The sequence below is a fragment of the Ursus arctos genome, unplaced genomic scaffold (genome assembly GCF_023065955.2).
Source record: "Ursus arctos isolate Adak ecotype North America unplaced genomic scaffold, UrsArc2.0 scaffold_7, whole genome shotgun sequence".
NCBI lineage: Eukaryota > Metazoa > Chordata > Mammalia > Carnivora > Ursidae > Ursus > Ursus arctos.
Window position 1 is genome coordinate 8,816,478 of NW_026623089.1, and position 26,496 is coordinate 8,842,973.

At 41.0% G+C, this 26,496-nt stretch overlaps 1 protein-coding gene across 1 annotated transcript in view; it reads right to left on the reverse strand.

Annotated features, from left to right (window-relative positions):
• LOC113251638 (deleted in malignant brain tumors 1 protein) overlaps nt 1-26,496 on the reverse strand; it is a 108,117-nt gene that overhangs the window by 74,377 nt on the left and 7,244 nt on the right. Inside the window, 4 exon segments of the mRNA XM_048218764.2 lie at nt 6,344-6,661; nt 9,022-9,339; nt 10,094-10,156; nt 14,919-15,047. Coding sequence (XP_048074721.1) covers nt 6,344-6,661; nt 9,022-9,339; nt 10,094-10,156; nt 14,919-15,047 — 828 coding nt within the window.

Consider the following 26,496-nt stretch of genomic DNA (forward strand, 5'->3'; position numbering starts at 1 on the left):
CAGTACGTCACCTGTGCATGTAAAGCAAAGAGACGCCCGGTTCACTGCTAGATACCACCTCCCACCTCCCCACACTGGGAGAGGGAACTTCTGACAAGCCCAAAGAGAAGGCTAGGAACAAATCTGTCCTGCTAGGGTTTTTGGTCTGCATTCCCACCTCCTTTCCTGCGGCACTCATCCAACACTGGGTCTCAGACTCGCTGTGGGATGAAAACGTTCATACCTGGATGGTGTGCCGGTGTGCGAAGGGCCCACAGAGCCAATTATGGATTTTTCCCCTTTTCCTTTGAGGAGCAATCCAGATGTGCCGTACCACAGGGACACACAAACAATTAAATGGCTGAACGTTTTCCATTTATTTGTGGGGGCTTTATCTGGGCTCTGAGTAGCCTAAGCCATGTGAGGCTTCCATAGGGCGTTAAGGCAGCCCCGTTTTAATCTTATTAACTCATAGAATGGCAATAGAGTATTGTTTTTTTCCTTTTTAAAACAGCTTTATCAAGGTAGCCTTGAAATCCAGAGAGCGGCACATACTCAATGTGTACGGCTGGCTGGGCTGGAACATATGCAAACACTTGTGATACCATCACCACAGTCATGGTAACAGACACATCCAGCACCTCCCAGAATTCCTCTGTGTTTTTCCTTCCTCTTTTTTTTTTTTTTGGTGCGAATACTTAACATGGTGTGTATCCTCTTTACAAATTTTGAAGTGCACGATACTGTATTGTGAAATATAGGCATCATGTGTATGGCAGATCTCTAGCATTTATTCATCTAGCATAACTGAAACTTCTTCCCCAGTAAACTCCGTTTTCCCCTCCCCTCAACCCCTGACAACCACCATTCTATTCTCTGTTTCTGTCAGTTTGACTATTTTAGATACATCATGTAAGTGAAATCATGCAGTATTTATTCTTCTGTGACTAGTTTATTTCACTTAGTATTACGTCTTCCAGGTTCACCTATGTTGTTACAAATGGCAGAATTTCCTTCTTTTTTAAGGCTGAATAATATTTCATTGTATGTATATACCACATGTTCTTTATCCGGTCATCTGTTGATGGACATGCAGGTTTCTTCTATATCTTGACTATTGTGAATGGTGCTACAGTGAACATGGCAATACAGATATCTCTTTGAGATCCTGATTTCAATTCTTTGGATATATTACCCAGAAGTGGGATTGCTGGATCGTATGGTAGTTCTATTTTTAATTTTTTGAGGAATCTTTGAAATGCTTTCCATAACAGCTGAACCATTTTACATTTCTACTAACAGTGTACAAGGGTTCCAATTTCTCCACAACCTCATTAATACTAGTTTTCTCTCTTTTTATAAATAGTAGCCATCCTGGGGTGTCGGGGTGGCTCAGTCGGTTAAGTGTCTGACTCTTGATTTCAGCTCAGGTCGTGATCTCAGGGTCATGAGATCGAGTCTTGTGTCGGGATCTCTGCTCAGCCCAGAGTCTGCTTGAGATTCTCTCTCTCTTCCCTTCCCTCTGCCCCTCCCCCATGCACACTCACACCTAAGTTCTCTCTCTCTCGCTCTCAAATAAATAAATCTAAAGAAAATAGCAGCCATCCTCACAGGTGTGAGGTGATATCTTATTGTAGTTTTGATTTGCATTTCCCTAATAATTAATGATGTTGAACATCTTTTCATATACCTGTTGGACACTTTTACGTCCTCTTTGGAGAAATGTCTGTTCAAGTCTTTTGCCCATTTTTAAAAATCTGGTTATTCAAATTTTTTTTCCATCAAGTTTTAGGAGCTCCATATAGATTTTGGAAATTAACCCCTTAGCAGATATATGGTTTGCAAATATTTTCTCCCATTCCATAGGTTGCCTTTAATTCTGTGGATTGTTACTTCTGCTGTGCAGAAGCTTGGGTTGATACAGTCCCACTTACCTATTTTTGTTTTTTGTTGCCTGAGTTTTAGGTGTCATATCCAAGAAGTTATTGCCGAGACCAGTATGAAAAAGACTTCCCTTGTTTTCTTCTAGGAATTTGATAATTTCAGGTGTCATGTTTAAGTCTTTAATCTATTTTGAGTTAGTTTTTTGTATGGTATAAGGTAGGGGTCCAATTTCATTTTTTTGCTTATGGATATTCAGTTTTCCCCATATCATTTGTTGAAGAGACCATCCTTTTTCCATTGTGTGTTCTTGGTACCCTTGTCAAAGATCAGTTGACTATACATGTGTGGGTTTATTTCTCTATTCTCTTCCATTGGTCTATATGCCTATTTTTATGCCAGTACCACAGAGTAGGTTTCTAATACATCTTGAAATCAGTAAATGTGATGTCTCCAGCTTTGTTCTTTCTCAAGATCACTTTTGCTATTCTGAGTCTTTGTAGTTTCATATGAATTTTAGGGTTTTTTTTCTATTTCTATGAAAATTGCCACTGGGATTTTGGTGGCAATAGTTTTGAGTCTGTAGATCTCTTTGGATAGTATGGACATTGTAACAATATTAAGTCTTCCACTCCATGAACATGGATGTCTTTACCATTTTTTTTTAAAGATTAACTTTTTATTGGACAGAGAGAGACACAGTGAGAGAGGGAACACAAGCAGAGGGAGTGGGAGAGGAAGAAGCAGGCTCCCAGCAGAGTAGGGAGCCCGATACGGGGCTCGATCCCAGGACCCTGGGATCATGCCCTGAACCGAAGGCAGACGCTTAACAACTAAGCCACCCAGACGCCCCATGTCTTTAGCTTTTATTTGTATTTCTTTTAATTTCTTTCACTAATGTTGTGTAATTTTCAGTGGACAGATCTTTCACAACTTTGGTTAAGTTAATTCCTTAAGTATTTTATTCTTGTTGATGCTATTGCAAATGGGATTGTCTTCTTAATTTTCTTTTTGGATGGCTCATTGTTAGTGTAGAGAAACAATTGATTTTTGTATGTTGATTCTGTATCTTGTAACTTGACTGATTTTGTTTTTTAGTTCTAACTTTTTTTTTTTTTTTCTCTGTGGAGTGCTTAGAGTTTTCTACATATAGGATCATGTCATCTGGAAACAGAATTTTACTTTTTCCTTTCCATTTGAATTTCTTTTATTTCTTTTTCTTGCCTAATTGATCTGGCTAGGATTTCCAGTACTATATTGAATAGAAGTGGCAAGAGTGAGCACACTGTCTTTTCTTCTGAACTTTAAGGAAAAGTGTTCAAATTTTCACCATTGTGCATGATGTTAGGTATGGTCTTGTCATATTATGGCCTTTCTTATATCAACGTACATTCCTTCTACACCTAGTTTGTTAAGCATTTTCATCATGAGAGGGTGTTAAATTTTGTCAAATGCTTTTTCTGCATCATGTGATTTTTTCTTTTTCTAAAAAAGTTATTTAATTATTTTTTAAAATTGTAATTCCAGTATAATTAACATATAGGGATATATTAGTTTCAAATGTACAACATTGTGATTCAACAATTCTATATGTTACTCAGAGCTTATCACAATAAATGTATTCTTAACCCCTTCATCGATTTCACCCATTTTTAAAATCTTTTATTATGTTAATCTGGCATATCACATTTATTGATTTGTATATGTTGAATTATTCTTGCATCTCAGGGAAAGATCCCACTTGATCATGATGTATGACCCTTTTAATGTGCTGTTATGTTGTTTACTTTTAAAAAAGATTTCAAACAATTAGAACAAAGTATTAGGATTTGATAAAGCTCAGTAGTGGGTACCAGGAGTTCATGATACTATTCTTAACGTTTGACAGTGAGTTTGATACTTTTCATAATATTATTTTATATATGTAAACAATCAGCTAGCCACTTCATTATTGTGATCTGTTCAAATAATTTGGAACTAGACTATCTAGAAGTTGTTAAACCATCAAATTTGTTATTTAAAATGGGCTGGAATAGAAAAGGGAAAATAATCACATAATTTTTTTTTTGGTTGGACCTATGGTTCATTGTACATGGTATAATGTAGACTCAGTCTTAGTATGTCAAAAACACACCAGAAGCTTTACTCTTAATGGTGAAGAAACTGAGACTCAGTTCCAATCAGAGTAAAGAAGGGGACCCTGTGAGTGTGGCTACTGCCAGTGAGAATTTCACTAGCAACCATTTTATTATGACACCCAGGTATCATGTACTTAAGGAAACAGGCTTCACTATTCTCCTATTAAATATCTACTTTTTTCATGACACGTCTCCAAAGGCAAGAGAAACAAAAGAAAAAATGAACTTGTGGGACTTCACCAAGATAAAAAGCTTCTGCACAACCAAGGAAACAGTAAAAAAAAAAAAAAAAAACAAAAACTAAGAGGCAGACCATGGAATGGGAGAAGATATTTGCAAACGACACTACAGATAAAAGACTAGCATCCAAGATCTACAAAGAACTTCTCAAACTCAATATACAGGAAACAAATAATCAAATCAATAAGTGGGCAGAAGATATGAACAGACACTTTTCCAATGAAGACATGCAAATGGCTAACAGACACATGAAAAAATGTTCAAAATCATTAGCCATCAGGGAATTTCAAATCAAAACCACAGTGAGATACCACCTTAAGCCAGTTAGAATGGCAAAAATAGACAAGGCAGGAAACAACAAATGTTGGAGAGGATGTGGAGAAAGGGGATCCCTCTTACACTGTTGGTGGGAATGCAAGTTGGTACAGCCACTTTGGAAAACAGTGTGGAGGTCCCTTAAAAAGTTAAAAATTGAGCTACCCTATGATCCAGCAATTGCACTACTGGGTATTTACCCCAAAGATACAGACGTAGTGAAGAGAATGGCCATATGCACCCCAATGTTCATAGCAGCATTGCCCACAATAGCTAAATCATGGAAGGAGCCGAGATGCCCTTCAACAGATGACTGGATTAAGAAGATGTGGTCCATATATACAATGGAATATTACTCAGCCATCAGAAAGAACGATTACCCAACATTTACAGCAACATGGATGGGACTGGAGGGGATTATGCTAAGTGAAATAAGTCAAGCAGAGAAAGACAATTATCATATGGTTTCACTCATGTATGGAACATAAGAAATAGGAAGATCAGTAGGAGAAGAAAGGGAAGAATGAAGGGGGAGTAAACAGAAGGGGGAATGAACCATGAAAGACTGTGGACTCTGGGAAACAAACTGAGGGCTTCAGAGGGGAGGGAAGTGGGAGATTGGGATAGGCTGGTGATGGGTATTAAGGAGGGCACGTATTGCATGGTGCACTGGGTGTTATACACAAATAATGAATCACGGAACACTGCATCAAAAACTGGGGATGTACTGTATGGTGACTAACATAATATAATAAAAAAAATATTTAAAAATAAATAAATAAATAAATAAATAAATAAATAAATAAATGTACTGATTAAATGTGACCAGTTTTATAAAGTTATGTATTTTTCCCCAAACAACCACTATTCATATCTCTACAAAACCATGTGGTTTTTCAAATAAAATGTATGATGTTCCATGTTATACATAAATAAATAAATAAATAAATAAATAAATAAATAAATAAATAAATTTCTACAGAGGAAGGAACTATTCATTTTTATATGCTGTGTCCTCTTCTAACCACTTATTTGTTCCTGTATTTTTCAGATTCTTGAAATTAAAAGGATGCTGTGTAATGATCACATAAATAGCTACTGATATGTGAATCTTTAAGCAGTTTTTAAAATATGTCTTGATCACCATAAATACCACTTGAGAGAAATTAATTCAATCATAACTGATTTTATTTTAATAGACTTAGCCTCTGAACACTTTGGAAACAACTAAACATTCTCAACACACAGGCTTCATTTTAGCAAGGTCAGGATTTATTTAAGAGGTCTACGTGATGAAATGAGAAACCTGATTCCCCTTCTGCTCTGTGCCCCTCTGTATGATGTGGTACCATGTAGAATGGCTGATAACTATTTCACCCTGGAATGACTCAACCACGCGGGACTACTGAGCTGCACAAGCCCAGGAGTCACCATTCACGTAGAACATGTGATGACCTGCCTGGGGATTCAATTCACAGTGCGTTCTAGGCGGGTGGAGCCCCCTGAAGTTGTTCAATGTGAAGACCCGGCTAACTGGCTTAAGAAAGGGACATTCTAGGGCGGATAATCTTCAAAGCAAAAGAACTAAGCAAAGAATGGACTGACCTGACAGTGCGTATGAAGTGGTGGCAGTTTCAGGCTCTGGGGTTGGAGTGGGGCCTGGTGAATCATCAGCACCTGATGGCCAGAAGAAATCCACATGCTAAGGTCTATGGTGCCATATATAACATAGGAGTTATTAAAATAATCATTGAGAACTGTCTAAAGGGGGAGAAAAAGAAGCCCTTTACCTGTGCAGACAACACCAGCATCCTCCAGGTGCCCGCAGTTGTGCCCGGCCTCAGCCCTGTGCTCACACTCCCCCAGGTGGCTCTCAGTGCCAGCACACTGCACATCGTCCAGCAGAATCTTCCCAGAGCCCGCCCCAAAGTGGGCCCCTGTGGGGGCAGCCATGGCCTGGCCACACTGCAGCTGGCGACACACGACTGTGGCCTCGGCCAGGTCCCAGAGGTCATCACACACGGTGCCCCACATGCCCTGGATGTGAATCTCCACGCGGCCTGAGCACCTCCCTGTGCCATTCACCAGCCTCACGGCCATCCAGGCTCCTGGGGAGGCAGAAGCAAGACAGATATCAGAGACCTGGGTCTCTGAGGTCAGGGAGATTTCCTATATTGGGGTATAATGCTAGGTGATAATTGCTCAAGTTTTCAGAAATTTTGTCTCTTGGTCACATAATCGTCATCACCTACAGTAAAAGAACAGCTTTGGTAGCTTTCTTTATTTATCTTTTCTATTTGTTCTAATCAAGAGGACTAGTCTTTTGCAGTGTAGCCCAACAGACCTGAAAGTCAATATCCCCAGGCGATTTTTAAAGGCATTGTTCATTGATTACCTGGTGACATATAGGAGATATGGCTAATGGAAATGTTAGTTCTGCAGTTGGAGGCCAGGAGGCATTGGCTTATGAGCTAAGGAGAAGGTCTAGATTTAGCCGAGGAGATCGATGTTGCTCAACTGCAGCAGTGCAAGGAGAATGGACAATCCAAATTACAAGTTGACATGTTGTCTTTCATATCTTCTGTTCTAGTAGATTCTCTGGTGTAGACAGCCTATTCATATACTTCTACATGATTTTCTCAGATCACCTTGGGATGAGCAGTTAGTCCTTGTTCCCACCTTCCTCCTCTAATACACCCAGTGGTAACATTGATCCACGTGCCCAAGAAAAACACACTGAAACCAACATGATCCTTGTAGTTGGGTGGGTCTTGGTGATCCAACCTTCACCACGTATGGTTGTATGACTCTAGTGTCACACAGTGTCTTCTGTTCATGTGTCTTTTCTGAGCCTCTGTTCATGCATTTGTGAAACGTTGGAGATCACACCTTCCTTTATGGTTATTGTGGAAGAACAATATTGGGAAAGCATGTACTTCTGTGCATGACACAGATCAGATGCTCAGAAAACATGGAGCACAACACTAGGCAAGTCACAGGGAGGCATTACCTGCTGGTGTGAGTGTAGAGTGAAGCGTAGGAGGGTGTGTTGTGGGTATGGGAGCTGACAGTCCATCACCTGTCAGAGGGTAGAAACAGAGACATCACTTGTGACCAAGAGCCTGCCAACCCCACACAGGAAAGAAGATGCTGACAAAGAGAACATTCTGAAAATATGACATTGAGTCGTCCACTGGTTTCCCCCACAAAGTTTTAGGCAGGGAAGCCCTCACTTTGCCTTATCTTTACACTTAGTTCTCCAGTCTCTAAGATGAGGTTTTTGCAATATTGCCCATGGCCTGTACACTCTAGATCTTGGAGTGCTCATGAGTTCATTTCTGGTTCTCTCTGTGCCATCTTTCTTCTTTCTCTTTTAGGAAACCACCAGCTGTGTGCAATCATGGGGACATGGCATTTGTATCAGTGACTGGACTTTTTAGTCTTGCCTCGGGTGTTTGGCTAACTCACCTTACAAGATGGGATGCTTATCTACCACCTGGAGTGGATTCCTATTTTGTTCCTTATTTTGTCTCATCAAACATCAGTCCAAATGATCTTACTGCCATATCACTATGGGGTCAGTGGGCTGAATTAGTGTTTAAATTGTTAAATCACAATTAACCCAGCCAACTGGATATTTAATGTGGAGAGCAGATTTGTGGTGTCATTTTTTTTCCTTGGCAGAATTGTGTTGGTCCAACCGGCCTTAACTTTCAATAATAACCCACAGGTGCCATGGCTGCTGCCAGAGGAGAGGGAGATCCAGCACAGGTCGGATGCTGGAGGAACAGTGCCCACACCGGGGTCCTCAGATTGGGGGGCTCTGCAGCCTTCCCCATCCTCATAGGCTCTACAGGCACCAATTTGAGCTCCCTCGCCCTTCTGCTAGGATCTGATAAGTAGTCAGATGTGCTGGGCATCATCTGCTTTTTATAATGTTTTTAACCTTTTGGGTCTTTTTAAAATTGGTTTGATAGCAATGGATTGAACTCCTAGACCAGTGGAATACAATTTGGATTCCCCAGCAAAAACTACTGAGAGACAGAAAGGAATATTTTGAGAATTCTAGATGATAGATAAGCATCCCATCTTGTAAAAGTTGTGCCCCTTTTCATTCTTATCTACAGAGTTTGAACAGTAAAGAGGAATTGGGCAGCTCTGCATCTCCAAGTACCTCTAGCACGGTGTAGATTGACGAAGTGCCTTCTAGAGGGTAAGTAGAACCAAAAGCAAAAGCAGCAAGAAAAGAGGACCTACCTGTGAGTGCGTACAATGAGGAAGAAGCCTCAGGCCTTGGGGTGGGGCTGGAGGCTGATAGACCATCAGAACCTGAAGATTGGAAGGCATAGGCATGGCTTCTAATAATAAGACTTACAATATGGGGCTTCTTCAGTACATTGCTGAATGGCTGGTGTGACTGCAGGCTGAGAATGCCTGAAGAGGCATAAAAGCAGTGACAGCCCCTTACCTGCACATATGACACTAGCATCCTCCAGGTGCCCACAGTTGTGCCCGGCCTCAGCCCTGTGCTCACACTCCCCCAGGTGGCTCTCAGTGCCGGCACACTGCACATCGTCCAGCAGAATCTTCCCAGAGCCCGCCCCAAAGTGGGCCCCTGTGGGGGCAGCTGTGGCCTGGCCACACTGCAGCTGGTGACACACGACTGTGGCCTCGGCCAGGTCCCAGAGGTCATCACACACGGTGCCCCACATGCCCTGGATGTGAATCTCCACGCGGCCTGAGCACCTCCCTGTGCCATTCACCAACCTCACGGCCATCCAGGCTCCTGGGGAGACACAAGGACGAGGAACACCAGGTGACTGGCCTTCCCAACCCTGTAAGTTTTCCTTCATCCTTTGGAATCCCTAGGTGGTCATATCCCTGCTTTATAAATATGCAAGATCACACAGTACTCATGTAGCCACACAGTAATAACCAGAACTGTCTTCAATTTCAAATCCCCTCCATGAGTCTTTACTAAATCCCCCTTTTCAAAATATGAAACTCTCTTTTAGAAATTTTCAGAATTCCTAACTGCTCCTAATCATTTTATCTATATGTTATTCCTCCGCCATGAATAGGGTAAAAATATGAGATGTCAATATATCAATGAAATAAGAAATGACTGTCCATATGCGAGTCATAGCTAAGTAGACCCCTTGCTGGCCAGACTATATTAGTCTTATAGCAACTTGGTGCCTTTTGCCCCATAATCTTTACTATGTAAAGGAAACTGAGACAGGAACTAACATTTGTTGTTGGTAAGTGAAGTGCCAGAGCCTTAGAAAGCCACTAACTTAAACATTTCTCTCTTAATCTTTACAACCCCATGTGGTGAGCATGGGTTTCCATTTTACAGATGAAGAAGTTGAGGCAAAAGAAAAGGTGAAAAATGATGAAGAAAATTGCTCTAAATGCTATGACTTGTAAGTGGGCCATCTCCCGTTTTAACACTGCCTGTGGTTTCTCTCCAGCTTGGAGAAATGCCTCTGTCCAAGCTTTCCATCATCCCTTAATTTCTCATGAACTACTTCCCATACCTCTAGGTGGAGGTGTCAAGTCCTCAGGGCCTGCCATCAGTGAGGGCTCCGAGAAGCTGTCAACTAGGAGGAACCACAAAGCTAGGTCACCATCAGTCAGTCGCGGAAGAAGAAAAAAGCAAGCACACTGCTGGAAAGTTCCATTATAAGACTCTTCTGGAACTTTGTGTTTTCTTTTGATTCACCTAAGTAAGTCACCATCATCACCATCAAATAAGATTGTTTAGCTTTTTAGACATGTGTTAGATATTCATGGTAAACTTACCCTTGAGTCCTTGGCTCAGTAGACATAAATCCTTAAGAAACAAGATAAATTTAAGAACATCATACTTAGGGAAACCTAAAGGCAATAAAGTCAGCCTCTGCAAATTAATAATGCTGTGTGCCACCATTCATAACGAATACTTATTCAATGCGAAGAAACTGAGACAGAGAACCTGCATTTGAAAGCCTTAGAAGCTAGAATATGCATACAAGTAACTGTAATATGAGGTGGATTATGAGGGATGTCAACAGAAAAGACACAAATATACAGGAAATGTCTTCTTCTGGAGACCAGGGGAAGCTACCGTGAGAAACGCGTGGAGGGGGAGGGGGGTGAGCTCCTTTCAGGTAGCACAGGTATTGGAGGACAGTGACCTTGAATTCAGACATTCAAGGACATGAGGGACTAGGCTTTTTTTTTTTTAAGATTTTATTTTATTTTATTTATTATTATTTTTTTATTTTTAAGTAATTGCTAAACCCAACATGGGGCTCAAACTCACAACCCCAAGATCAAGAGTCACATGCCCCACTGACTGAGCCAGGCAGGTGCCCCACATTTTAATTTGATTAGAATATTGTGGTAGCATATGTATTAATCCCAGACACTTGGATTTTACATTTTCCTTACTGATACTATGCAGAAAACTTCTTAAGAGATGATACATTAAGAAAAGGGATTCGGGTCGAGTATATTGCATGAGCATGGCCTGCTATGACTTCTAGTAGGGATTTTATAGGATTAATTGTATATTAAAATCTCCTAGACATCTGTAGTAAAGAAACCTATTTAATGCAATGTTTCCTAAATTCATCAGACCATTGAACCTGTGTGTGTGTGTGTGTGTGTGTGTGTGTGTGTGTGTGTGTTTGTGAGTACAATTCATCTTAACATGGTGTTGATTTAGTAGTTCTGGGAGCATATTCTCAGAAACATCTTTATTTAACTACCTCAAGGATTCTGGTAGGGACTGGAGACTTCTAGTAATGTTTGTCATTAAATTGCCATTTTCTTCTTATTTCTAGAAATACAAAATAACTTGTAAACTTGAATAAGTTTCAAGAGACAAGGTTTCAGTATAAACTCAAAAAAGCTGCATTTTTAAGTACCTATTGGTGTTTCCTCAGCCTCAGAGATAATGGGTGCCGTTGTCATTTCAGCAGCTACAATGAAAAGAAAACATGGGTTACTGATGAACAGCCCCTCATAGACACACAACTAAGGCTGAGAAAAGGGAAAGTTATTTGGCATGCCAAACCAATTTCTAGTATCTCTTGGTGAAATATGAAAGCCAGTTCTAAAGGGCTTTAGTGAATTTCCAGCCCAAAGACAGGCTTGTTCTAATCTGGGATCTAATTCTTATTCCACCACATATTACAAATGAACATCTGTTTTCTGATCTGTAAAACTAAAAATCTGATAATGGATAGGAAAGAGGTTTAGAAACTAAGAAATGAATAAATTCAAAAATTATCATTATATCTCCAATGATAAATGCTTCATTGTTTGAGGGAAAAAGTTAACTCCCTAGCCACAAAGATAAATATCGAAATAGAAAGTTTTTAAAATATGTTTTACAATAGCATCAAAAACCATGAAATTATTATGGATAAGTCTGATAACCATGGGCAAAATTTGTATGTGGAAAAATAAATAATGAGATAAATGAAAGATCTCAATAAATGAAGAGATGCACTGTGTTGATGATCAGAAACCTCAGTATTATTAAGATGTCAATTTTCTCCAAATTTACATATGGACTCAATACAATCCAAACTAAAAATCCCAGCAGATATTTTTTGTACAGATTGACAAGTTGACTCTGAAGTTTTATATCAAAAGCCAAAAACCTAGGTTAGCCAAGCAATTTTTAAAAAAGAAGAAAAAGTAAAGTTGAAGCACTCACACTACCTGATTTCATGACTTACTCTAAAGCTGCAGGAATAGAGACAATGTGATATGGGCATGAGAATAGTCACATAAATCAGAAGAATAAGAGGAAGTTTAGAAATAGACCCATGTATTAATGATTATTTTATTTTTGGAAAAGGTGCCCAGTTATTTCAGTGGAATTAGGAGAGTCTTTTAGACAAATGGCATTGAAATGATTAAAGATCTATATGAAAAAAAAATCCCTGGAGCCATATTAAAAAGTCAACAAAAATGGATCATAGAACTAAATGGAAAATCTACAACTATGATACTTCTAGAAGAAAACAGGAAAAAATCTTTGAGAATTCTAGTCAAGTGAAGATTTCTTAGATGAAACACAAAAGCACATTTGACTAAAGAAAAAAACTTGGGAAATTGGACTTCATTAAAACTTTAAAAATTCTGCTTTTCAAAAAACAATTTTAAGAAAATGAAAAGACAGGTTATAGACTGAGAGAAAATATTTGCCAAACGTACACCTGAGAAAGTACTTGTATCTAGTATTTTAAAATATATAATATTTGATATATAAAGACCTATATCTCAGTAAAGAAAAAAAGAAAGATAAAAGATTTGAACACACACTTCACCAAAGAAGAAATGCAAATAAACACATTAAAATGTGCTTAGTATCGTTAGTCATTAGGCGAAGGAAAGTTAAAACCACAAAGAGATAATCATTCTCATTATGGGAGAAAGACTATAATGACCAAACAAAAAATAGAAAATCCAGTAGGCAGGGAAGCCAGTTAGGAGAAGTCTGTGTTCATCCAGGGAGGAAGAGATGATGAGGATTTGGATTAGGACAGTGGCTACCAGATGAAGAGGAGGCTACAAATGCAACCTCAAGCTCCTAGCTATAAATGAAAAATTAATCATCAACAGAGACCTGATTATTTAGATACTAATGGATATCCAGATGTTTGCAAATATCTTAATAATTTACTTATACTCTTGTTTGGATGTTCAGCTTTGTATGTACATAACCATTAAAAATCACATAAACTAAAAACAACCAGAGAAGTGATTCATAAATACGAAGTTTGACTTACTAGATAGAATAGGTTTTGCTGATAATAGTGATGGTGTTGGTGTTCGTAATGAGGATGTGGATAATGATGGCATTGAGGATGGTGATGATGGTGATGTTGGTGATGATGACAACAATAATGGTGATGATGACAATGATGATGGCAATGACAAAGGTGGTGATGGTGACAATGGTGATGATGATGCCAATGGTGATGATGATGACAACAATAACGGTGATGATGACAGCGATGATGTCAATGACAAAGGTGATGATGGTGATGATGACAATGGTGGTGATGACGATGACAATGGTGATGATGGTAATGATGACAATAATGATGACAATGATGGTGATGATGATGACAACATTGATGATGGTGATGACGATGACAATGGTGATGATGATGATGACGACGATGAAGACGATGGTGAGGAAGATGATGATGATGATGATGATAATTCTGCTTCTATTTATTAGGATAAGAAAGATTCCTTCTTTCTTTTAAGACAATGGTTCTCAGAATGTGGTCCCCAGACCAGCAGAATAAGCATCCTGGACTTGTTGGAAATGCAAATTCTCACACCCCACCTAGACCCACTGAAGCAGAAACTCTGGAGGTGTGGCCCAGCAATCTGTGTTTTAATAGGCCCTCTGGGTAATTATGATACACAAAACAGTAAAATACCAATTGCTTTAGGATGAAAAAAAAATGATTGCAATGGCCCAGGTTTTTTCCTAATGTCAGAGGTACTCTAAAAGCACCCAAGGATAAATTTTTACCGATGTTGTTTCTTCACCTGTTGGAAAGAATAAGGTCCTACAGACTCCAGAGGGATGATTTTCTGATCTAGTTACTCTGGAAAGTGAATGGCAATTTTCTCTCAAATAAGTGGTTTGTGATGACTGATGGGCATAGTCATAGAAAACTATCCTAGGTCAATGACCATTAATCACAGTCCTTCATGGCCCCATGAGAGTCCTGTCTTACCCGCAGCTGCCTGGTAATTTCACTCTCATTTAGGAAGATTCCTACACCCTAGTGATTGGGTAGTTAGCTGATCCCTGAACTCTCTCTTTGCTGATATTGCTCTTCAATGTTGAGCTCTCCCTAAATGATGTCTGGGATCTACCCTCAAGCAGCTGCCCAGAAGAAGGGTCATTCAGGCCAGGATTAGCGGGTTTCCCTGAGGAGAGCCTGAGGGCATGAGAGCAAAGTCAGCACCATGCCCGTATTCTGAGTTCCCTGTGTTATGGTGGTTTGGACTGTAGACTGGGAAAACCTTTTAGGTTTCAAGTGATATGGACCAATCAAACCAACTTCTGTAAACTGCTCACAGCTTGATTTAACAGGGTCATTTTCATTCCACTTCTGTCACACATATAAATATTAGCTATCCAGAACTAGAACTAAGAATGGGATAGAAAAATGGCTGGAATCAGCCTTACCTGGAGGGGAAGGGGTTGTTGTCAGAGACCCTGTTAGTGAAAAGAGAGGAAGCCATTACCTTCACTGGCTGGGACCACTGGCTCATTGCTCAGTTTCTGTAATAACCCATTCTGTTTAGAGTCATTCAGACTGCACAAAGACCTCTCACCTGAGCAGATGGCTCCAGCATCCTCCTCGTGACCACACTTGTGAGTGAACCAGGCATCATGGACACACAGGGCCAGGTGGCTCTCCTCACCACTGCAGTGCACATTGTCCAGGAGAATTTTTCCAGAGCCTGGGCCAAAATGGGCACCCAAGGGGGCAGACACTGCCGGGCCGCATCCAAGCTGCCTGCACACGACGTGTGCTTCCTTCAGGTCCCAGCCATCACCACACACAGACCCCCAGGTGCCCTGGTAGGAAACTTCCACGCGTCCAGAGCATCTTCCAGTGCCATTTACCAGCCTCAGCATGGGCCAGTCTTCTGTGGAAATGAAAATTAAGGCAAGTTTTTGAAACTTCCCTCTTGAACTCGCCCTATCTACCTTGCTTACAAATTGAGGGGAATCTTGTGATTACTCCACAAGTATAAGAGTGTTCTAGGAAAATATTGCTTAGTGATTACACCGTTGTGCAATGTGCTTTTTATTAGTCACTTAACAAAGCAGATTAGATCGTGGAATACGTATTTCTCAGGCACTGGTGCTTTAGGACTTGACATCAACAGGGCAGACATGAAAAATGAAGAAAATGCATTTCTGTCAGTGGGGAAATGCATAATTTAAATGGCTTATTCAAAAAACATAACACTACAGCAGTTAAAAGCAGTGAAGTATATATACATCAACATGGGTGAATCTCAAAAACATAACTCAGAGTAAAGAATAGGAGGTATTGAATGATACATAGGGGATAATGTAATTTGTGTGAAAGAAAAACACAGAATAAGAGATCCCATAATTCCCATTTGTAAAGATATTAAAACTGAAGATACATACAAGATTCAGGAGAGTGTCTCTGAGGAAGAAGGAGAGAACAGACACTGGGATTGGGGAATTGGGGGAACTTCAAATTTATCTAAGATGCTTTATTTCTTGGTAAGACTGGAAAATCAATATAACAAAATGTAAGCATCAGTCATCTGTAGGTAAAGGGGACATGGCTATGTGCTTTCTTAATCTCTGTATTTTCTAAACTTTAGAATGTTTCACTGAAACAGCAGGAGAGTGAGAATGATCAGGTCTTAAAGTGGTGGGAGACCCAGACCCATCCTGGAGGCTGTGATCTTTCTTCTTCTCACTGGGATCTTTCTTGGGTACTTCCTAGGCCTCACATTGCAGCCACCAGGCTTCCTCCCCCATTGTGGTGACTCCCAGCAGTCTTCAAGGGCAATGGCACCTCCTGTGGGGAAGGCTGCTGACCTGATGGGCTGGGCCAAGGAACATTGGCTCTGCGGCTGGAAAACAGTGAGTCTACCACAGGTAGAACTGGAACAGCATGGAAACAGTGATTAGAACTGAAATTCTTAACTCTAGGAAACAAAATGAGAGTTGCTGGAGGGGAGGGGGGTGGGGGGAATGGGTAACTGGGTGATGGGCATTAAGAAAGGCATTTGATGTAATGAGCACATGGTGTTATATGCAACTGATGAATCACTAAACTCTACCTCTGAAACTAATAATACACTATATGTTAGTTAATTGAGTTTAAATAAAAAATAATTATTGAATATCTACTAAAAACAAAAGAACTGAAACTTCTCTTCCTGAGATAGACATAGGACAACATGTCAGAAGGGGACTCAACTAGTGACTGGTGAAGAGCCACCAGCTATGCCACACCTTTCCAAAACATGTGGGCTGGCCACACACTCATGAAGAATGACTTTCTAATGAGATTGAAGTCAAGTCCGGGCTGCTGATAGAAAGCTCCTAAATGTGAACCTGCTGCCCCCAAATGCCTCACTCTCTTTAGCCCTACATCAACTCCAGGTTCTGGGTAAAGTGCTCTGAAGTAGTAAAATAAGTCATTGATGAACTGAGCAGAAGTTTTTAAAGGATTGTGTTTATAAGGATGCTGATTATCTTGGGTGACCCCACAGAGAACACCATATAACCTAATGGCATGACCCATTTGTCTGTGCCTCCCACCTGGATAGTGAGGACCTTGTTCTACCTGGTATGATAGTTGGTAACTTTTCATTATCTGCTGAGGTTGAAAAATTTTTTGTTAGAAGAATTTGGCTTCATTTGGCTTCATAGTTTGCTCACCTGTGAAATACTAACTTTTTTTGAGGAGGATATTAGTACAAGTAGGGGCAACTGGCATCTTCTAGAGTGATGCCTGTGTCCTTGAGCAGAGGAATTTGCCTCCACTCTGACCACTGCACTGACTAACAGGATGGTTCTTATCCAAGACTGAAGTTACCCCAAGAGGGGTTAAGTAGCCTGTCCACATGTGCACCCCTCACACATTCATTTATTGATTCAATAAATTTGTTGGGTGCTTACTGTGTGCCAACCCCTGTGATAGGTGCTAAAGGTACAGAGATGAGCAAGGCAGACAAAACCCTTGTCTTCATGGAACATCAATCTGGTATCAAAGTTGACACTGGCATCACATTATGTCTAGATCCCTTGGTAGTGAATTTTCCCTGGCCCTAATCTTCAGTTCATCCTTCCTATGGGCTCAAATGCTGGAAGTGGCAAATACAAGGTATCGTACCCATTTTTGGTGGTTGTAGCTCATAGCTTGTTTGCCTCCCTGATGATGAGGTTGGGTGGTTAACATCTTCTGGGACTGTGGAAGTTGAGAGAGCTGTTGGGAAACAATACAAGGAAAATGACTCCTGATATTTGACACCAAATGGAAAGAGAAGGACTTTTTTCATCTGTTTCACATTTCCAGGAGAAGAATTCGATGAGCTCTACATGAGTTCATTCAACGTAGAGAATTTTAAAGGGAACAGCAGCCTTGGAAATATGCCAGACACTAAAGACCACATACTGCATGACTCCATTTACATGAAATATCCAGAACAGGTAAATCCGTAGAGATAGAAAGCAAGTTGGGGCTTGCCAGGTGCTGGGGGAGGAATTTTGACAAAACGGCCGTGACTATTAGCAAAGAGCAGAACGCTGTACCCTGTTTACCCAGCTTAGCAGTCATGGAGCCGAAACCCTCTTCCTTGAGCAGTGCTGTTCCACAGGACACACCGGAAGGCACAGAAGCCCATACTCTTGGCTACACCACACTCTCCACCAAGTACTTTACACAAACTCACTGATTTGCTCCTTACAACTCCTTGGAATGTATAGTTATTACCCCCATTTCCAATAAAGAAACTGAGTGCAAAGAGGCAAAGAAAAACTGGTGAGAGCGACACAGTGGGAGGTAGGAGAGAGTGGCCCCAAACCCAGTGGTCCAGCACTTGGCTCTGAGCATTGTGCTGGCAAGTGATGGAATATGTCACTCAGGTTTCAAAAGAATCCTTAGTCACTTAGACACAAGATCTAAGAATTTAATGTGTTTTCTCTCTCTTCTGTTAATGTTTGGAAGAAGACAGAGATATGCAAACTGGGATCAGCTAGATGGGATTCATTTATCTAAGCATTTACTTGTTTCTTCATTTAACAAACACTGAATGCCCGTAAGAGAGCGGTCATTGTTCTCTAGACTGTGTGTGGGGGAGGGTGGGGGGGTAACACTGTCATGGACGAGAAACATATGGATTTTGCTCCAAGAAGCTGACCATGTCATTGGAGCGACAAGTGGATACAAACAACAGTCAGGAAAGGAATAGGAGCTAAAAGTGAGGACAGACACAGAGGTGGGATCTAGAAGAGGGAAGCGCTGCTGCCAGCTTGGGATGGGAAAGATTGGACAAGGTGTGCAGGGCGGGGGGCAGAGACTGGTGTCTTTGTGGACCACCAATAGGCAATGGACATGTGGGTGTGGGAGAAATGGAAGAATAAGAAAATAAATGCAGGCCTGGCTCAGAGATTAGCCCATCTTTTGACTCTTAGCTTCCCTTGCCTCAAATGGATCCTTGTGGTTTCTAAATAGGTAATATAACCAGTCAGCCTTTTTTAGTAGTTTAAGGATTTTTTGTTTGTTTGTTTAAAGATTTAATTTATTTATTTGACAGAGACAGCCAGCGAGAGAGGGAACACAAGCAGGGGGAGTGGGAGAGGAAGAAGCAGTCTCATAGTGGAGGAGCCTGATGTGGGGCTCGATCCCAGAACGCTAGGATCACGCCCTGAGCCGAAGGCAGATGCTTAACGACTGTGCCACCCAGGCGCCCCAAGTTTAAGGATTTTTTAAAAAAGATTTCATTAATTAATTACTTTGAGAGAGACAGAGAGTGCATGAGCAGGGGGGACGGGTAGAAAGAGAGGAGGAAGCAGACTCCCCGCTGAGCAGGGAGACTCACAGGACCCTATCCAGCACCCTGGGGATCATAACCTGAGCCAAGGGCAGATGCTTAACTGACTGAGCCACCCAGGCGCCCAGTAGTTTAAGGATATTAAAATGGTTTAGAGAGTTAAGATAGTTCAGAGATTAAGCTCGAGGATTTTAAAGTCAGATTGTCTATATTAATCATTCCATCGACCTTGGAGACAGTATTTAACCTAGTTGAGTGTGAGTTTCCCCCATTCAGAAAAGGGGGTGTTAGTTCTCTCTCCAGGTGTTGGGAAGATTAGATAAGAAAATTCATGTCAGGCTGTCATGGGGATCGACGTGGCATAAGACAGTGCTGCCCAGTAGAAATAAAATGCAAGCCACATATGTAATTTAAAATTTTCTGATGGCCACATTTTAAAAAGTAAAAAGAAGCAGGTGAAATTAATTCCAGCAGTATATCTTTTTTTGAGAGAGAGTGCGCATGCCTGTGTGCACGCATGCATGAGCGGGCTGGGGGAGGGGCAGAGAGAGAGGGAGAGAGAATCTCAAGCAGGCTCCACACTCAGTGCAGAGCCTGATGCAGGGCTCAATTAGAGATCATGACCTGAGCCAAAATCAAGAGTTGGATGCTTAACTGACTGAGCCACCCGTGCACCCCAGCAATATATCTTATTTAACCCAATATATCCAAAATATTGTCATTTCAACATGTAATCAGTATAAAGATGTTAATGAGAGCAATGCTACATTTTTATCAGACCATGACTTTGAAAGACCCACTGTGTATTGGACACGCACAGCACAGGTCAGTTCTGCTGAGCCACATTTCAAGGAGTCAGTAGCCACATGGACAGTGCAGGTATAAGGGCTTATTCAGGGCTATCGTCATCATTGTCAGAATATGGATTATTTTATGGTATAATCGAAATGTCAATAGTTACAGATGAGTCAGCATCGAGGAGCACAATGATAAAATAATCGTGACCACTACTCCCCACAACTAGGAAGAGGTGTCCCTTTTTTATGTGACTCACTGGTACAGAACATAATGAGGTCTTTCCAGTTGGACACTTTCCAGACATAAGGCCGGATGCTGTAGTTTATTTCTTAAAATTCAAAAGGTAGAAAGCAACGCTTTTAGTAATATCACTCTCTTACTCTGACACACACATACACAAACACCTCTTTTCCTCTTTACACTTGTGAGACATGGGAAATGAGGAGCCTTGTGTTATGATTTTTTTTATTGTGAAGTTATAGGTAATAAACATTAAATAAAGCTGGAAAGCATGAAATCCCAACTCTACCAGGGTCCTCTTGTCTCTTTCTTCTCAGATCATTCAATCTCAAATAGAACACCAGCAGTGTCCAGTGGGGTGGCAGAACAGCTGACTATCATGACAAGAGGGGCCATAAATCCAGTAATGGCGGTGGTGGTGGGTGGGGCTGGGAGTCCTACCTGGTGGTGTTGCCTGGGCCACAGTCATGGGAAAGAACTGAGTTGAGCGGGCAACGGGTAGAACTGTAATAAAGAAACATCTGTTAGTAGTAAGTAACTGTTCACAATGACTTGGAGATGTAGACAACCAGGGGCTCCCTGTGGTCTCACAGAAGGTGATTTTGCTTCAACTCTGAAGACACCACTGCGTAAGTGATAGAGAGCCTAGGTCACCTCTCAGCAGCTGACCCTCAGCCCTGTGGATCCTCAGCTCAATCAACTGTGTCCCCTCTCTCCCGGCCTTGATGTCCGGGTGCAGGTGTTTGGTGTTTTGTGACAAGAATGATGTGTATTGAATCTGAATATTCTGCCTAAGAGTTGGGTGTTGGTCTGGACTGTCAGGACTCCCTGGTACTTGCATGCACTTGCTCTGCTTATTTCCTTCCTCGGCTTATTTCATTACTGACGTGTGGCTCTGTGGCTGGCATAGGTATTGCCTTAGCACGAGAACTCTCCATAAATCCACACAATCCCACATTCTCTCCTGTCTCCAGACCTGACTCTACACCCCGTGTAGCCCTGGGAATTACTTACAATATCCCTTAGGAACACTGACAGAAGAAACAACAGTGGACGACAACATTGCTTTTCTTTTTATATTCACTCGGGTAGATGCTACCCCTTTTTTATCACACCCTTCTTCTCTGCTTGCTTTCTGGGTCACCATATTTCAGCGGACATCCTGAGAGATGTGTCCATCTCTGTGCCACTGAGCAGAACAACTCCAGAATTGTATTTAAGCATGGGAGGCAGAATACTGGGCCCCCAAAGATGTCCACATCCTAATCCCTGGAACCTATAACTATGTCGTGTTACATGGCAAGGGGAATTAAGGCTGTGGATGGAATTAAGGTTGCTCATCAGCTGTCTTAGGATAAGGGACATTATCCTCATCATCCAGGTGAGCCCCGTGTAATCACAAGCATTCTTAAAAGTGGAAACAAAGGCAGAAGAAGAGAGTCAGAGGGAAATCTGAAGACACTACACTGTTGTGTTTGAAGATAAACGAACGTAGCCATGAGCCAAAGAATGAAGACGCCTCTAGAAACTGGAAAAAGCAAGGAAATGGATCCTTCCCTAGAGCCTCCAGAATGAACATAACTTGGCTGACACACTGATTTAATTCAGTGAGATTTATTTTGGACTCCTGATCCAGAACTACAAGATAATATATTTGTGTTGTTTATGCCACTAAGTAGCAATGTGTTACAGCAGCCATTCGAAACTTCTGCAATAAGCAAACATTACATATGATCGAGTGATGCTTCCTCCAAAGAAAATTTGAGACTTATCATTTATAAAAGTTTAAAGAGTTTGGATATTCTCAGAGCAGCTGACCGAAATGAAACTTAAAGACAATTAGAAAAACACTATGTTCAAAATCGTTTCTAATATTTATTCAAAACAATGGCATTGTAAACTCGTTTTTTTAAAGAAGTTAGTCAATCTATACAATGGAATATTACTCAGCCATCAAAAAGAACGATTTCTCAACATTTGCAGCAACATGACGGGACTGGAGGAGATAATGCTAAGCAAAATAAGTCAAGCAGAGAAAGACAATTATATGATTTCACTCATTTATGGAACATAAGAAGTTCAGTAGGAACTTCAGTAGGAAGATCAGTAGGAGAAGAAAGGGATAAAGAAAGGGGGGTAAACAGAAGGGGGAATGAACCATGAGAGAGTATGGACTCTGGGAAACAAACTGAGGGCTTCAGAGGGGAGGGGGGTGAGGGAATGGAATAGGCCAGTGATGGGTAGTAAGGAGGGCACGTATTGCATGGTGCACTGGGTGTTATACGCAAGTAATGAATCATGGAACACTACATCAAAAACTAAGGATGTACTATATGGTGACTAACATAATATAATAAAAAATTATTAGAAAAAAAAAAGAAGTTAGTGAATCTATTGGTGGTGACACCCTGAAAATCAGCTCCACATCTACTCACAAGTAAGGGGCAGGTTATAATGAGTCACTCAGGAAAACAACTCAACAGTGACTCTCATTTATTTCTTTTCTGAATTTGGTTGGGCAATCAGAAATATTCCTGCAGAAAACAGCACAACAATGTTCTCTTACCTGATAATATCGTTGCTGAATTTCCATCACCTATTGGTACAAGTAAATGGGCATGCTTTTTATTCAATTAAATTTTACTTTACCTACTTATTGATATTCAACGAATCTTTAATGTGACAGGTCCAAAATATCAAATGTAAAAATACAGTGAACTCCTGGCAAAATGCAGTCCTTTGAAGGTGACAGAATCTCAGAAGTATTTGCCGATTTGATTGTTTTGAAGAGACTCTAGAGGCTTTAACATGGGATGCTAGCTCTTCAGAATGTCCACACATCGAGGGCAAGCTAGCACTCGTGGAACTGGGGGCCCTCTGCCTGTCCAGGGAACTGGTTCCCAACGGGGAGGAAGCAGAAGGACCATGGCCTGCTTCTGACCTGGTTTCTCAGCTCATGCTTCCCACAGGAGCCAGTGGCCTCATATGTTCTTCCTGGACCGTTGGTGAACAGTTCTATTAATCTATTTAAATATATCCTGCTACAGATTTCCAATGACGGATAGTAAAACATATATACCTGCATAGCAAAACCAGAAAAATAGGAATACAAATTTAATGGCAATATGGACGAAAGAGAAATTAGTAGAAAAACAACCAACTAACTAATTCAACCAATAACCGACAAAAAAAAAAAACAAAACCCTCTTAGCTAATTATTAGAACTGATTATTCAGCTAAGCTCTGACCTACCTGGAATTGGAAGGGAGATGGAAATCATGGTGCACAATGGAATTATAATTAATAAATAATTTGTAAGAGGCAGAATTGCCTGATAAGTGGTATCTTCCTAAAGGGAGTTATTGCCTTTGTTTGAGGATCGCTGAGCATGTTAGTGACTAATACACTGTCTTCAACACCAATTTTATAGGAGAGGCAGAATGCTAGCATGTGTCTATTGTTTTTTCATTCAGTAGATATTTATTTAGAACCTGTTATGTGCCAGGAACCGTCCTTGGCTCTGACACAAATGTGCCAAAATTCCTGCTCTCAAACAACTTACATTCTGGAAAGGGCACAGGATGAGCAGGTGAACAAAAGAAAATTCTGAAGACAATATCAGATGGTCTAAGTACTATGAAGAGATAAGCAAGAGGTTGACAAAATAGAACATGACTAAGACGGAGTGTATTTTGGATTGTGTGTTCAGGGGAATTCTCTCTGAAGGAATGATGTCTTAGATGAGACCTGATTACAAGGAGTCAGTTAAGGAAAAATCTGGGAGAAGAGCATTCCAGACAGAGGGAATAGCTGGTGCAAAGGCCTTAAGGTGAGTACTACCTTGTCAGTTTCAAGGGATTGTAAAAAATAATCCAGTGGGGAGCCCAGCACGAGATGAGATGTTTTCCCACTGGTCAGAAACATAGACAAGGATGAGATCATGTGGAGTCTTACAGTCACTATAAAAGATCTGGACATTGTTCCAAATATAATAGAAAACCTTTGGAGGGCTTTGAGTTGAGAGGAATGGTCTGATTTGTGATTTACCAGCCAGTTCTAGTTTCTGTGCCAGGAACAGAGTCCACGTGTGATGGAGGGGAAAGAGACAATGCAGAAGACTACTTAGAAAATTGTTGCCATAATTTGAGATGCTGAAGTTTGGAGAATAGAGTGACAGTGGAGTTGGGAGATGTTAATGGGTCTAGCATACATTTCGGAAGTAGAGCCTGAGAATTTTCTGATGCATTGATTGTGTGGAGTGAGGGAAAGGAAGCAGGGGGGATGGCCTCTTCAAGAAACTAACTGAATAGGAAGAATATGTCTATTTTTTTAAAAATAATTTTTTATTATGTTATGTTAGTCACCATACAGTATATCCTTAGTTTTTGATGTAACGTTCCATGATGCATTACTTGCGTATAACACCCAGTGCACCATGCAATATGTGCCCTCCTTACTACCCATCACCGGCCTATGAATATGTCTATTTTTAACATCCACCCTCCATAAAAGCCAAGCAAGCAAGGTATCATAATGTAGCAGACTGGCAACTGTGGCTCTTGCTAACTTCATGGCCTTGGGCGAGTTGAGTAACTTCTCTACGCTTCCGTTTTGTCATCAGTAAAGCAGCAATTACGATCATACCTACTTCCTAAGTTTGTTGTGAAAATTAAATAAGTCATGCATGCAAAGTGCTTAGAATTAATTCATTAAAGCAGGAGTCAGGACACTGAAGCCTGTGGTTCAAATCCAGCCCAGGGCCTATTTTTGTAAGTGAATTTTTTGGGAACACAGGTATGCCCAGCAGCCTACAAATTGTGATGGCTGCTGTTTTCATGCTACAGTAGCCGAGCTGAAATGGAGCAGTGACCATCTAGCCACAAAGCCTAGAAGATTTACTCTCTGACCCTTACAGAAAAGGTTTGTTGATCCCTGAATTAGAGAATCCGAAATAACTGTGCAGGCAAAGCTCTTAGAAAAATGCCTAGAAGGGACGCCTGGGTGGCACAGCGGTTAATCGTCTGCCTTCGGCTCAGGGCGTGATCCCGGCGTTCCGGGATTGAGTCCCACATCAGGCTCTTCCGCTATGAGCCTGCTTCTTCCTCTCCCACTCCCCCTGCTTGTGTTCCCTCTCTCGCTGGCTGTCTCTCTCTGTCGAATAAATAAATAAAAATCTTAAAAAAAAAATGCCTAGAATATCCTTAACACTCAGTAAACATTGGATCTTGTTTTCATTCCATGTACACGCCCTCATTTTAACCTAAATGGAGCTCTGTGAAGTGTTTTTTATCTCCTTAAAAAAAAAAAATGAGAGTAAGTGGTTTGCCCAAGGTCATACTAAATAAGGGACAGAGATGGAATGTAAACTCTAACCTCCTGTGGCCAAAACCCATTGTCCTTTCCTCATCCCAAGGCCCACCGGAGCTGGTACACAGGCCTCTCTTGAAGATGCTGCCACTGGGTTTACTAGTTTCAAAACTCACCAGCTCCCTAGTACACCGATAAATGGATAGTTTATGTACAAAATATGTAATATGTTGCTCCCTTCAAATTTGGTTCAGTAATCCCAACAAAAAAACTTCTTGTTTTACACCAAAAAGAAAATTTGCATTAGAAAGGACAAATACTGCAAATTCAACATGAAAATGCTTCCTACCTTGGGGTGTTGGCAGTGATTCCTCTGCATTCTCTGCAGGGAGAGGGGTTGAGAATTCAGTGGCTGTTAGCATGTAAATGTATTCATTCCCTTCTCCAGCCATACAAGACACACAGTGGGAACGAACATATGCTGAACAGTTGTGTAAGCTATACAAATAATTCACCAAGGTGTTTCCTTAACAGTGTTTTTTTTTTTAAGATTTTATTTATTTATTTGACAGAGAGAGAGAGAGAGCAAGCACAAGCAGGGGGAGCAGCAGGCAGAGGGAGAGGGAGAAGCAGACTCCCTGCTGAGCAGGGAGCCTGACCCGGGACTCGATCCCAGGACCCCAGGATCGTGACCCGAGCCGAAGGCAGATGCTTAACCGACTGAGCCACCCAGGTGCCCCCTTTAACAATGCTTTTAACAGAAATTCCACTGGATGAAAAGATCAATACCAGAGAATAAGTTAAAACCCTCATGACTGAAATGAAAATAAAGGTAACTCCCGTGGAAGGGAGAAAGTGGCCCAACCACACTTTCAACTTAATGGTAGGATCATCTTAATAGCCCAAGAATGTGCAAATAGTAAATAATGATTGTTAAAATATGGCATTCTGAACCCTCCCACCATTATTCCCTTTTTTCCTTTCTGATCTACCCATACCTGCCCAGGTCGCACAT